Raw genomic sequence first — 14,735 nt, 5'->3', positions numbered from 1 at the left:
CTCCTCGCTTCTCCCGCTCCTGCTGAGGTGGCGGTGGCTCGCTCTGGCAGTCCCCGAGGAGTCTCCCAGAGCCCAAATGTTGTGCTGGGGACACAGAAAGGCGAGGCACCAACTGTCACCCTGAGGGTGCTGGCACAGCACGGCTGCACGCACTGCGGACCCTGGAGCTGAGGGGCTTAATGAGAGATTAGACGCAGGGTCTAGGAGGGTTTGCAAAGCTGCTGCAGTCCAGCATCCTCTCTGGTGTCAGAACCCCCAGCACCTCCCCTGGTGGTATGTGGTACTTCCTGGGCATCCCCAGAGGTGGAGAGCTCTCTCCTCTGGAGTAGCCCCCTCCACTGCCTGCCAGCTGCCAGCATCACGCTAACCCTGTTCTCCTGAGTCTTTCCTTCTGAGGGCCAGCTGGACCCCCTAGGGGGGCAGGACAGTCAGCACTCTTCAAATGCACCTAATTCAATGCTCCCCCTCTCCCCCCTGCTGACTGCCTCTCAATGCCCCTGACTCTGCAACTCCTCACGGAGCAAACTTAGGCTGTGCCCGGGACCCAACTTGCAGGCAGATACTTGTCTGCCCTGTGGCTTATTATTATTATTTTGATTGAATCCACTGCATGTAATTAAAAATCAGAAGATTTCGCATAAATAGCTGAATTCCATCCTCTATTGAAAAAAAAATCAGGTATCGGGGAACACAGGGCTACATTCCTGCAGGTAGCAATTGGCTACGGCCGACAGCAGCTGTCCCGCTGAGCGCAGGTGACAGATGCCCAGTTTCCGTAGTCCCCGCAGCTTCCCATTGCCTCAGATCTGGCTCTTGTCACTCACGTATGTCATCCATTCTGTCCAGTAGGCATCTGAGTATATGGACAATGGTATGTGTTGAGAAAAGCGCCCGGGAACACTGAGGTCTCCCAGATGGAACCCTATTTCTTAGAGCCAGCCATTCAGGCAGGACAAAGTCCCAGAACTCTCCAGGAGAGTTCCACCAACATGAAAAATACCAGAAGTTGCTCTTTTTATCCAACAGTCATACCAAAAAGGGAAGGGGGGGCACGGTTTGATTTGGTATTGGGAAACCCGGGGCACATCTTTAAAAATTCCTTCTACAATTTTGAACACTAGGGTTGATGCCAAATTTACTAGGCTGCAGTTAGTTAAATCTCTCTTCTTGTATATCTGAAAATTATAGTACTTCCTCTCTTTGTCTTCCTACCTCTCTGCCATCACCTTCAAATGCTCAACGATGACAGAAAGCAGCTGTACCATAGCTGCTCTGCAATTGCCACTGGCCAGCAAAGGACCTGAAATCCGACGGGCAATCCACTGGCTGCCTCCAGACCCTCTACCTGTACTCAGTGGGTAGGGAGCAAAGGCCAGTGGGCTTGGTAGTTCCCGGGTCGGTCCTATGCCCCAAGCAGGCTCTAAGGTCCCTCACAGAAGGGTGGTGCCCAGTCTGTCTCCTCTTGCACAGCCACGCTTGGCACACAGCAGGAGAGCCAAGGCCCCAAGCAGATCCCAAGGGTTCAGTGGCTTTGGAGGCAGCTTGCTACCTCTTTGTCAAATGAAGGTCGAGTTGGCTGTGGGGTGGGCTGAGGAGGGATGCCTGCTGCTCTGAGCCACAGGCTGAGGGAGGGCGGGACGGGGAGTCACAGACTCGCTGTGCGGATTCTGCTGCAGCTGCTCTCTCCTGGCTTCCTCTGGGTTCTGCTTCCTAGGACGTGGCTTCCACTCAGCTAGGCCAGGGCACCTGCCATGGCTTGGAGCCACTGCTTGCTTGGACTCAGCTCCCCGACACCTAGCCTGCCTGTCGCCTGAACTCCAGTTGGGAACGTGACCAGCATTGGGTTTCCCTGTGTCAGGCGTGTCTTCCTGGGGGGCTGCCCTCCTGTGCGCTCTGCAGGTGGGCAGTCCCCAGGCCACCTGCAAGGGCTTTTGGGCTGGCCACTTCCCATGTTGTGGGTGGTTTTGCCTCCTGGTCTATAAACCAGAGCTGTGTCCTCCTGACCCTCCTGTTCCTGCCCTCTTTGGGGCCTCTTCCAATCTGCCCTCCTGTTCTGCTCACAAACCAGACACACGTGAAGGGGGAGGGGGGGCAGAGTGGGGGTGGGGGGCGGGGCAGGGCGGGGCGGCGCCAAATCGCCCTCCAGAGTGAAGCATCCCCTGGGGCGTGGAGGCGGCTCCAAGTCCAGCCTGTCTTTGAAGCCTGTTTGATCTTCTAAGTGGATGTGAATCATTTTCAACTGTATGACTCAAATGCATATAAAACCACGCTTGAGCTGATCCAGAAATATTTCAAATTAGCTTTTGCACTGAACCTGTGAATAAAATGGATGCTCTCAGACAGGGACCAGCAAACCTTTTCTGCAAAGGACTCGAGGCTTTGCCAGCCGTACTGTCTCTGTCGCAAATGTTCAGCTCTGTCGTGGTGGTGTGGAAGCAGTCCCAGACAGTACATAAAGGATCAAGCATGGTTGCATTCCGGTAAAACTTTAATTTGAATTCTGTATAATTTTCACGTCATGAAATATTCTTTTGATTTTTTTCAATTATTTAAAAATGGAAAATCCATTCTTTGCTCATGGGTTGTATAAGAGCAGTGAGGAGCTGACCCCCATGTAAGGAGGAGCGTTTGAGCCCCAGGCTTCTCTGTAAGCCAAGCCCTGGGGCACCCTAGCCCCGCCTCTGACCCCAGTTCTTCCGCTCACTGGGTGTGCGACAGAAGGCAGCGGCCACGACCTGTGTGCACCCCCTCACCTGCAGACCATGGCTGCACGGAGCTCAGGGGGCAAGGCGGGGCACAAGGAGCAGCAGCGTCGGCCCCCACCAAGAGCTGTGGCCGCCGTCCTATTCTTTCCTTCACTGGCAACCTTTAGTGGCAGATGTGGCCGAGCTGCCCTGGTGGTCAGGGCATGGGTGAGGGAGGCAGATGTCCCCTTCCCAGATGGCTCCTGCAGCACCAGCACAGCAGTTAGTGGTGGGAGATCCACAAACGCCCTTGGGTGAGAGGTAAGCCGTTTTAACACCAACAAGCTGGACCACCATTCTCCCAAACGGGATTGCTGGTTGTGCTTCCAGGTCAGTCCTCAGGTTTCCTGCTTGAAATAAAGCTCGGCTCTTTAAGGTCTGCTATCAAGGAAACTCAACCTATATCACTTGCAACCTGCCTTTCCTCTCAAGTCTCGGAGGACACCCCTTCCCTAGGCCCTTCCAGCTGAGTGGGAATCACCCAAACGACTCTGCCGTCTCTCTTTCCCGCGTTCTATGGTTGGATGTTGCCTTAGTGTCCCAAGCACCCAGGAACCTAGGATGTCCTCAGGGTGGTCCCCGGGCTCAGAGGCCGGCCAACCTCTCAGCTGGGATGGGAGGGAAGTGCTCTCTTTCCTGGGTTAGCTGCCTCCCCAGGCCAGTCTCAGAGCTCGTAGTAGCCCAGAGGCAGTATGGGCCAGAACGGCCTCTCCCCTTGCTCACCACTAGCACCCAATGCTCTGCTATGGATGCTATGGGGTCTGCTCCAGGCCCCACACGACAGATGCCCAAACTGACTTCCCTGCTGCTCAGTCTACAGCTCTGGAGTCAGTCTTTCCGAGGCCCTCAGGTATGTGTAAAATGATGATAGCAGCAGTTTTGGGGGGAATTGAAAATAAGGCCGCAAAGCAATTAAAACAAGCCCCACTCACGGGAAATGACTGGTAAGCACATGTTAATAGCACTAAGTAGGGTTGCCAGATCATTAAAATTCAAATTTCAGGTAAACAAAATTTTTAAAAATTTTAAGTGTACAAGTACGGCATGGGAGATACTAGGAAATTTCACTGTTTATCTGAAATACAAATTTAACTGGGCCTTTTCCCCCCTAAATCTGGCAACCCTACACTGAGAGAGGCTCCTGGATTTATTCCCCAGTCCCCAAATAACCTCCTTATCCCTTCAGTCCTCCCAGGCTAATGGGTTCATGTAAAATGTCCCTTTCTTTCCTGAGTGCAGAGCTCTGGGAATGAAGCAAGCCAGGAAGCCTGTTTTCTGCAGACTCTGAGTCTAATCCCAGACCCACTCTGTACTTGCTTTGGGAGAGGCTGAGGGCACAGTCACAGCCTAGCAAGGTCCAAATCACTGGTCGTGGGAGAACCTTGTTTCTGACCTAAGAAACAAATCCTTCCGTGGCTTCCGGATCAGGCAAACGAATGGTAATTCTTGCAAGAATCCATGTTAAGGAGTTCACTGTAAATGAGACAAGCATAAAATTTTCCAGAGGGTGTGACACTTATTTGAGTGCTCCATTTGTTCCCACTGCCAATTTTTCCACAAATAATTTCTCCACTCAGTGTCGGTCTCTGAGGTGGAGCGGCCCGAGACTGGCACCACAAAATCCAGTGTTCCAGCCTTAGGAATTCAGGTCTGGGGTGCCATCTCTCTGGGCCAGTGGGACTACAGGGTCTACCCAGCTCTGCTCCTTGTGATTGATGAGGTATCTTTGGCATCCTCTGCTGACTCGCATGAGGGCAGCCTCAATGCCAGCCTCCCTCTACCCAGCTCCCAAGATGCTATGAGGACAAATGAGATCACTTATGGCAAACACACATGTAACACGAGTTGAAAGCACTGGACTAACTGGACTCTTCTGCCCTCACACAAGGAGATAGCATCTACTGAAGCAAGGTTTGATGCAAAGAGTGAAATCAATAATCTCATGTACTCTGCCTGTATCATTACTTTATCCAGGAGGGTCTTTAAGTCTCAATCAAACATTGATAAAACCTTTAACAACTTCTTAGTTGAGAAGCTGTAGCAGGCCTTACTGTAAGGATGTCCCATCTACCCGTCTTATCTACATGTTCACTCATATGTCAGGCCATTCATCCACCCATCTCTTGGTACCCAGGAGGTGCCAGGTGTTGTGAGGGAACCAACAAGGGGTGAGGCTGGGTTGGCCACCTGCTCAATCCTGCATGAGGTTTTGGCCCTCTTTCCTGTTGGCCTCAATGATAAATTCTGACCCAGACCTTCTGGGGCTTGAGAAAATGATGCTTCCCAAAAGTAAAGTTTTTAAAACTTCAGCTGCTGAGATATTACTGTGGTTGTATGGATCTTCTCCAACCCACATTACTCTCGTCCCCCCAGAAGTCCCTGAGTATGTGATGAGATGGGACTTCTAGTATGTGGCACAAGGAAGGGGCATTTTCCAGGTATCAGCTCAGAAGCTTTCAGGCCCCAAGTCTGAGAAGTGGGATGCTGTGCTGCCACTCCCTCTCAGTGTCATGTATCCCAGGTGTCTGGTAGATGGAGAAAAATCATGTCAATCCACATGAACGAATATTTAGCGAACCCTCATAAAGTGCCCAGCACAAATTAGGCACCGAGGGTGGGCAGCGGATTTGATTCCTGTGCACATATGATGCATTCAGAAAACTGCCCCGGCAGCAGAACACGTCCAAGTTCCACTGAATTCCTCAAACACAAATTTGACTTCTAAACTTTGTTTTTTAAATACAGGATCAAGACCACAGACAATTTATTATGTAAGACATGGGGTGAAGGAGGATCAAGGAAAGGTATGACTGTGAGTGACATGGAATTCGATGAAAAGGCTCACGTTTGCCGAAGAGAGTTTAAATTTGGCTTTTGCTCTTGGAAACGTCAAAAGAATCATAAGAAGCACTTATGCCTTACAGAGCAAATAATCCACAGAGTGTCATTTTCATTTTGTAAACAGGGTCACAATAGCAATCAAACATAAGCCTAAACACCCAGAGAGTTAACATACAGGTTTGATAAAGGGTAACAAGGGATTTAGCATGCTAGTGGGTTTTAAAATCAAATCCATATTGAACCCTGTGCCCTACTAAAGATTATAAGTGAAACCTGGGGAAAGCAGCTTTTCCATACAAAACAGTAACAACAACGACAACGAAGAGACCCCAGACTCTGCTGGGTGTCTATAATACTCATTTGCAGTAAGGCTTTCAAGATACATGAGTTTTTATAGCATTTGTATTTTAAGGATTTAGGGCAAATACATTTTTTTTCTACTTGATAAAAAGAAAATTAGTACTTAAAAGGTTCAAAAATATATTGATTGAGTGATTTTTTTTTTTACATAAATAAATTATATTGATTTTTAGGATTTAACAGCTGAAAAAACCCTTTCCGCTTCCACTGGAGGCAAAACTGAACAAAATGTTAGTTAAATAGAGATAGCAGCATTTCTAAGAAATCTGTTGTCAGCATCATATAACATCTATTCTACAAGGATGTCATTAAATAGAATTTGTTCAATTACTGGATTCTTTCCTATATGATCAGTTACAGAATTTCTGCTTTACATCTTTGATTCACAGAACTGGGATTCCACTTTCGGAAAATACATATGACTGATTTTTCGGTCACGATTTAACAGACTTCTTTGAGATGCTCAGTTTAACATTTACATAATTTATAATCCCAAATGTATAAAAGACAATGACAAAAGCATCATAAATAAATAATGCAAACTGAAGTATTATGTCAAACTTTTGGACCTTCTGATAAATTAGCAAAACTGTAACAGAAAAAGTAAAAAATACAGTAAATTGTGACAAAAAGTGAAACTGATACTAGTGACACTCCCGACACTTCCGACCACCCCGCACAGCCTGTGCCCCAGAGGACTGAACCATGAGCTGATATCACGTCTCGGAGTATGAACTGCCAATAAAGAATACTACTGTTGAAAGGGACATACAATGAGGGGAAGGAGATGGAAAACGGGAATAAGCGCTGCTGGAGCAGGTTCTTCCCAGCGAATTTGGGGTCCCAAACAGGAAGCCGAGGAAGAGAAAATGTTAATTCACAACATAGTCTCAACTGACTTGACAGTTTAGAATTTGGGTCCGATTGTGAAATATAAAAGAGTAGAGCAGTAACGGAGAGGAGAAAAGACCCTTTCACAGTCGGATTATAAAAGGAGATACACATTTTGACCTCGAATAATTTGACTAAAGGACTTAGCAAGTGTAAAAGTGTTGAGTGACTATTTTGTTGCAGGTTTCAGAAGGCGCATTATTCTGGGTAAAGGAAAGCACAAAATAAAAACCCACTAGGCCCTGGTGTTCTCGAAACCAGAGATGTCAATTAGTGGCTAGGCCAGTTCTTAGGAGGAGTGAGAGCAGGGGTGGGCCCTGGGGAAGCAGCGAGCTCTGTGGAGTGGGAGCTCATCACCCAGCCCTGTGCAGGAACTCAAGGTGCATAAAACTCTCTCAAACTGAGAATAAAATTTTAACTTTGGGGAGTGGAGTGGGGGAGGAGTAACACATATATATAAAATAATGCCTAGTCAGTATTTCTTCTTGCTGCAGGTATCTGAAAAACCATAACAAAGGGCAAAATTATATTACTAACAGTAAGGTTTCTGTCTTTTATAAAGAAATGAATATATGTATTTTCAACCATTAGGTTATATACTTCTGTCTATTACTACTCATTTAGTAATCATGATAAAATAGGGCAATACTTTAACTCAAAAATACACACCAGCACTTTTTTTTCTGTGCTTTTTGGTTCCCCCATTACATTCTTCCCATCCAACACAGCTCACAGTAAAATGAGCTGCTCTGTCTCTGTTCGTCAACTCTTCTATGGTAGATCCCTAGACAACTTTCTTTTGTCATTTTTCCTCCTCAAGTAAGCGGGAAACTTGGACGAGAAGGGGTTAGGGCGTGTCACGAAGAACTGTGATAACTACCGCTGTGGAATGAGCTGGGTAACCACGGGGATCCTGTGCCTCCCGGACTAGAGAGACAACACCTACCTAATGAAGTGGCAAGACCCTGCAACTATTAACATCTTTTACCATAGTTCTCAGACAGGAAATTAGGTAGGTAATATTACTTATGGAAACACAGGTTCTTATGAAGGTGAAGTGAGGGAAGTAACAAACCTTTATGGGATAAGAAACTTACAAGTCACAATGATTTTAAATGAAACAAGTTCTAATTGGTGTCACTGTTAGAGTCTTGGAGTCCCCCTTCCCCGGCCTGTGCCACAAGTTCTCTATCTGGGAGCAAAGGGGCACTGGGCTCTGTGCAGTTCTGATCACTCCCTGGTTCCCTCTGGGACGCGGGAGCAGGCTCTGGGTTGGGGTTCAGGTTATCCCCTTTTGTTTTCTTCTTCTTCCTCTTCTGGCTTTCTAGACCTACTACTTCAGAATGTCTGGCCTGCTGCATGGACGGCAGAGCCATGCCCATGCCAGGGGAGAGAAACATGGATGGGTAAATGAGTCCAGGAGACACCCCTGGGATGAGAAATGGGTTAAAAGCCACTGGACTACTAGCAGTTATTGCAGGTTCAGACTGATCAGAAAATGGACTAGGTCCAGGCTTGTCTTCGGCAAAACTATCCATTTTTACATCACAGCTACTTGGCTTGTCTTCTGCAGTCTTTTCAGCCACTGATGCACCACTTTTTGTTGTGCTTGATAAAGATGCTGGAGCAGTCGAAGTGCAGGTAGTTGCCATGGGTGTACTGAGGAGCCCCCCGACACCAAACATCTGGGGCACCGTGGCCATTCCTGGCAGCATCATAGGCAGCATGCTTAAGGTACTTTTGACATCTTCACCTGCAGGCATTGTGGCAAAGCTGGCCGGGAACCCTACCAGTCCAGTGAGAGGGATGCCTGGCATATTTCTCATGTTCTGAAGTCCTACCAGGTCCATTCCAGCAATCAGTCCATTCATGAACAGGGGCCCCATTCCAGAGGAAGAATCGGCCACAATGGCAGGAGCTTTCAGGAGCTCACTCCGAGGCCGCCTCCCCCTCCTGCGGGGACCTGCATCTCGAAGAACAGGCTCAGTCAGGGTGTGATTGAACTTGTTTTCTGGAAGAAACCCCTGAAAATGGACAAAGAAATGAAAGATATTGAAGGTTACTGGATGGCAGGCGACCACCTTAGAACAGCTGATCGGTTGCACTGGCTCTATTCTGCCCAGCTCCACACAGGGTCCCAAAGCAGGCACGCTTCTCGTCTACTGGCCCAGTGCCACAGCTCTCTCCTCGGACTGGACCTGCCCAGAGGGTCTCTCCCTCAGCCAGCCACACGGGCACAGCCACAGTGCCTGTAACCAAGCAGTGTGCTTGCTGGGCAAGAGTGGTGTCTGCCCCATACAAAATCTGTCAGAGTGGAGACTGTTACGGCTGACATCCTTCAGATCCCAACATCTGTCTTCTTCATGGCAGGAAGAACTTTTAATTGATGCAACAAAGCTTAATGTGTAAGACAAGGTTTGGGGGTCAGACAGACCTGAGTTTAAAGCCTGACTCTGCAATGGCTGTGGGATTTGGGTCAAGCCAGTAAACTGCTCAGTTTCAGTAAAAAAGGACAATGAGATCTTTTAGGGTTTTTATAAAGTGAAATGTTTAATTCATTACCTGATCTACAGGGAGAAGTACCTGCTAAAGGGACACTATCATGGGTGAGCCTGCCTCACTCCCTTCTGGGTTGTGAGCTCCTGGAGGACAACTACTTGGAAGTACAAGAGGATCCCTACGTATCAGACGAGCAAATGAAGGAATTCTTGAATATTGTTGAAGAAATGTCGTAAAAATAAGTGATGTTCTGTAGTTTCCTTTAAGGGAAACACTTGATTTTTCCTCTATTCAGAGGTTTACTCTCCAGTTTCCTTTATTAGCAAAGAGCTCCCTTATTAAGCATTTCTGTGCCACATGGATTCCATGTGATTGTGCCTGAGACTCCACACTGTATTTGCAGGTCATCTGGCATCACACATTTTAATACTTATCCATTACACATCAAGATGAAGAGGCTACACAGACTTGCAGAGGAGACATAATGCTTTAAAATGATCAATGAGTGACAAGCAGCAGGGGGAGTGGGAGGTGTCAAGTCAGGAGTGGTTTCTCTGGTGGCTCCACTCTCTCCTTTCTCTGGGACTGGGGTTCAGGAGCTTTGCAAGGTAAAGAGGACAAAGCAGAAAACAAGAAAAGGGCCTCTCCTGCCCTCTTGAAGCTTACAGTCTAGTTTTAAGAGATACTTAAATAAACCATTGCAATTACAACGATTTGTTTAAAAAATGACATGAATAATTCCCATATAAAGGGAAGAAGGCTTCCTCATGTGAAGGGAAAATTTCTGCAACACTTAGTGCCTGAAATCCCTGCATTCCTCCTTACCCCTGCAACCCAACCTGACCCAACCATGTACTGTAAACCTTTTGTTTTTTCTCTTTCTGTTCTTCTCTACTCCTTCTAATTGTTATAATTTTTTAGATTTTTTTTTTTGCTATCGATTTTTAATCAAGGTAATATGCACACTGTATAAAAAAAGTCAAATTAAACTTCTATTGTTGGGTAGTCTCAGTCTTTTCTTGTATATAGGAATGTAAAAAAAAGAAATAATTCCCCCCTGGGTTTGTAGGAAGTCATTTTCCCTTCATAAGCCACTGAAATAAAGCAGCTCTAACTTCTCAGGCTTCTTTTGTTTCTGTTACAAAGCTGGTATTCTTTTACCACCTTCTCTTTGAAAGCAAATGCTTTTTTCTTTTCTCCACGACAGTTTTCTGGGTGTCATGTCAAACAGTTACCACAGACAACTCCTTTTCCTCTGATCCAAGGCAGTCACTTCTTGATCTATGACATTTTTCATCTCTTTCTTCCCTGAGGCAAAGAGGCGCCAAGGACTCTAGCCTTCTATCTGAGACACCGTGACCACCTAGCACAGGTGACAGGGCAGGGCAGGAGGGTGGTCTGGTACTGCGACTTGGTCTTGATTTCTAAAGCAGTAGCAGAGGTCTCCTTTGACCTTGCTGCCTTTCCTTTCATGAGCTCTTGAGCCTGAGAGGGCTGCTGCATGTAGCTGTAGGACAATCTACCAACATACCCACTTGTCAGGGTGCCCCTGGCCAGTCCACCCCCTGTAGGACCTTACTGCGTCCAAGAACGCAGAGGCCCACTCCCCACTTCCAGGACTGTGATTCTGCCTCTACTAATCACCAAAATCAGGTCACCTTACTGCATTCTTGAAGCCGCAGATGCATAGGTATGAATGTTTCTGAGTCCCCAGAAATAATGTTATTTTGGGAACCCTATACCTGTTCTTCAATTTTCCAAAGAATATTCAATAAAAATTAGTTAACTGCGGGCAGAAAAGCTTTATGATGACAAATCGATGTCTGACTGAAGAGAAAACTCATCTAAAAAAGATCTGTTTTAAAATCACAGAGCTGGAAGAAATCTCAGAAACTGCCAAGTTTACTCTCGTTTCTTTTCACAAACAGGGACAGCGATTTCCAGAGAGGGGCAGGGATGTGCCTGATGACACAGGTGGCCAGGAACAGAGCAGGGCTGGAACCTGGGTCCTGAGGCTCCCAGAGCCCTATCCATGCACTACATCACGCCACAGCCCTCTCATTCGCACATGGGACTGACCAGCTGCAACTGGCTAGGCTGATTAGTTCTGTAGTGTGGGGGAGGAGCTGCCCTCTGTGGTCCTGGGGATGATTACCTGCCGAGGAAGTCCCAGCTGCTTCCTGTTTCTAAGCAAGGCAGTAGGACTTGATGAACTGGGGCCAGGTTTAAAGCATAATACCAGTCTACCTTGAGCTCATCAGTACAAACTGTCTCATTCTGGGCTGGCCACTCTGTCCACACTGCCCAGTCTCTGGGCTCCGCTGGCCACACACCTCAGCCCAGGGCCTTGGCCAGGGCTAGCTTTATCTAGACCATAAAGCTTTTCTGAACCCACTTCTCCACAAAGAGCCAGGGAAAAGTGCTACGTTTTCTTTGTGCCACAAGTGATCCCTCTACACCCATAACACTCCAGCGGGAGGGGCACGTTTGATCTCAGAGGTCTTTCTGTTGGGAAGAAAACAAACTCAGAGCTTGATGAATACTGCCTCTACTTTATTTCCAGAAATAAAATAAATCAGGCCTCCTTCAGTGCACTTTATATTGGGTAACAGCACAGACATGTGTACCTCTGAGGGCACTCACTCAGGACTAGACAAGACATTTAGGACCAGTCTGAGCCCTGCATGTGGTCCTTTGGCCTCCCTAGCCCGGCCCACGAAGTGAAAGCAGCACTTCTCAAGCATCCTTAAGTGTCCCTGCCCTGCCCTGGCCGAGGACCATGGACATAGAGAGGGCCCTTTTAAAAATGGAAATATGCCAAGAAAGCACTAGCTGGTTTCCTCTCCGCCTCAGCTCTGGAGAGCAGTAGCAGAAAGGCCCTGGGGTAAGAGAACAGTTCTCCATCTAAAACAAAGCAAGAGGAGCACTGGCAGAGGAAGTCTCCATTAACCACGTCCTGTGGGAGGGAGTCAGTCTGGCAGCCCGGTTCCTGCCCACCCTAGTTAGGCACCCTTTCCAGCAGCTCTGTGACCACACGAAGCGGCCAAGTCGGACTTTGGCAGGTGTCCCTCCTGGTAACTATACCCTGGGAGCAAACCTGCTTCCTCCTTCAGAGGAGGCCTGGGGAGAGGGCAGAGAGAGCAAAGAAAAGGAGACATGCAGACCATTTAAGCCATGCTGGCGGCAGATTTGCTTTCCCGGAGGATTATACAGGCATTCCAAACTAAGAACATCTTCATGAATACTTGTTAGCATTTATCCCAAAGCCTGTGCGTTCCCAAATCCAAAACTTAACTCTTGGGTAGAGATAAGAGAAAGATGGTGGCTAGAGCTTCCTGACTTATTGCAGGAAGGTTTGTAGCTTCATCCAACAAATATTTACTAAGTGAAGAGAGCTCTAATAACCAAATGCAATATGTGGATCCTAGTTTTAAAAAGCCTGAGAACAAAACATAATAAACCACCAATTCTAAAGATATTTTTAGAATATCTTGAGAATTCTGAAAAATAAATTGGATACTAGATATTACAAGTTATTAATCTTTACATGTATGATACTGGTAATACTTACATAGGAAAATAATCTTAGGAGAAGTGATGTGATATATCCGCATATTACTTTCTAAAGGCACAACCAATAAAATCTACACATACATGTAAAACAAGCATGTAATTTACATATATTAACATATTAAAGTCTATGTGCATATAAACTTCATATATTTTACATATAAAATATATGGGTCTATATATTTTACATGAGTGACCATTATGTACTCAGCATTTTGAAAGTTTAATTCCACAGCCTTATGCAGAGCCTGCGTGCTATGCTAAGTCTGTGGTACCTGCCCAGCAGAGCCACAGCATACACTGCAGAAGGGACTTGTGAGCTTGAAGGAAGGAAGAAGTTCAGTGTGGGATTTTAATCTGTTTCTATAAGAAGTGGTAAGATTTCTGATGGGAAAGAAAATAGGTGGTCAGGTCTCCTGTCACAGGATGAGGTGTGAGGACATGAATTCGAGGGGACTCACCCTCCTGGGGACAAGCAGCTCTGTGGACGAGGGGCACAAGTGCTTCCTCTTTTCGCCTTACTGCAAGTAAAGGGCCTCTGAGGCAGGGACTGTGTTTATTTCACAATGAAGGGAAAGTGCATCACTGGTAAGAGACTGGGGCTTGCAAGAACAGCTCAGATAGAGGTTTTCTGGCAAGAGGTTAGCATCTGCAAGGGAGTGACGAACATTAATTTCCAGAGAACATGAAGGATATTGTTTAACATGTAAAAAGAAATAAGAAAGCCAAGGGGGAAACCACGTGATTTTTTTTGACACGTCATAATCCAATAGTGCAGAGACTACAACAAAGGAAGAACTGGAGGTCTTTACTCAGCTGAGACAACTTAACCGAGACACCATGCACTAAGACAAAAGGAGAATGTGTAGAGACAGGATGAAGGGTGGAGGAAAGACAGATGGGAAAAAAATTGAAGCTGAATCAATCTGCATAGCACAAACAAGGTCTAAGAAAGGGGTGTAAGGACACTTTCTGGGAATAACAAGGGAGGGGAAAAGGGCAGCTTTTCCAATGGGATAAACTTTCTAATGAGCAGCACATCAGGGAGACAGGTTTCTCTTCCAAAGTAGTTGTGATAACAGACGGAGATGACAGAGTGCCACCTGTGTGCAGGGCAGCTAGAAAAGTAACAATCCAGGTGACAAAATCAATAATAAGTTCCTTGAGAACATTAAATACCAACTTCTTTCTGCACAAGGAGGAGGAAATGACAAGGGTGGGTGGTCTTTTGAAGCTAAAAAAAAAGAAATCACATTCAGCCAATCCCACCAAGAAGGGAATTAATACACAAGGAAAGATGGAGCTGGCGGTAGAGTACTGAAGAGGCATTCAGGAAAGCTTATGAGTTTATGGAACAACCTGGGAGGAGTAAATGCCCCCACGAGGCTCTTTGTAAGCAACCTATTTGGGAAGAATGTACTTTTAGAAGGTTTAAAGCACATTTATGTACACTTTTCCAAAAGCTCAACAGTTTAAGTTTGAAATGTTATTATCGCCCCCTAGAGGTTATGAAATTTGTATTCCAAATTTGACTCATCTGTAAACTATAATTAACTCAGGTTCGTTATACTAGAAGTATTTTGCAGATGTCTTTGAAGTCCCTTCCAGTTTTATGATTCTATAATAGGAAAAGGGCTATGCTTGAACTCATCTGTTTTTAATCGGCAGTGAGGATGGCCTAGGAGGAAATGTCCTAAATTGTAGCCAGAAAACTTAGATTAAAAAAAAAGGAAATTTCTAACAATGAAGTTTGTTAAACACTGGAAAAAGACTTCTGATGGTTTCTTTTTCTTTGTAACTCTCCACAAATCGGGGCGGGGGTGGGGGGAC

The 14,735-nt window shown here is 46.4% G+C and overlaps 1 protein-coding gene across 7 annotated transcripts in view; it reads right to left on the bottom strand.

The window, feature by feature from the left end:
* Window positions 1-7,941: 7,941 nt before the first annotated feature.
* CHD6 (chromodomain helicase DNA binding protein 6) overlaps window positions 7,942-14,735 on the bottom strand; it is a 261,441-nt gene continuing 254,647 nt past the window's right edge. For all 7 annotated transcript variants that reach the window (XM_077168258.1, XM_077168263.1, XM_077168247.1 and 4 more), the window contains one exon: window positions 7,942-8,860. In XM_077168258.1, the coding sequence (XP_077024373.1) occupies window positions 7,964-8,860 (897 nt within the window). In that variant the 3' untranslated portion in view covers window positions 7,942-7,963. The remainder of the gene's footprint in view (window positions 8,861-14,735) is intronic.

The sequence above is a fragment of the Tamandua tetradactyla genome, chromosome 1, assembly GCF_023851605.1.
Source record: "Tamandua tetradactyla isolate mTamTet1 chromosome 1, mTamTet1.pri, whole genome shotgun sequence".
NCBI lineage: Eukaryota > Metazoa > Chordata > Mammalia > Pilosa > Myrmecophagidae > Tamandua > Tamandua tetradactyla.
Note: the sequence above shows the minus strand (reverse complement) of the source record. Positions and strands in the feature narration are given on the sequence as shown.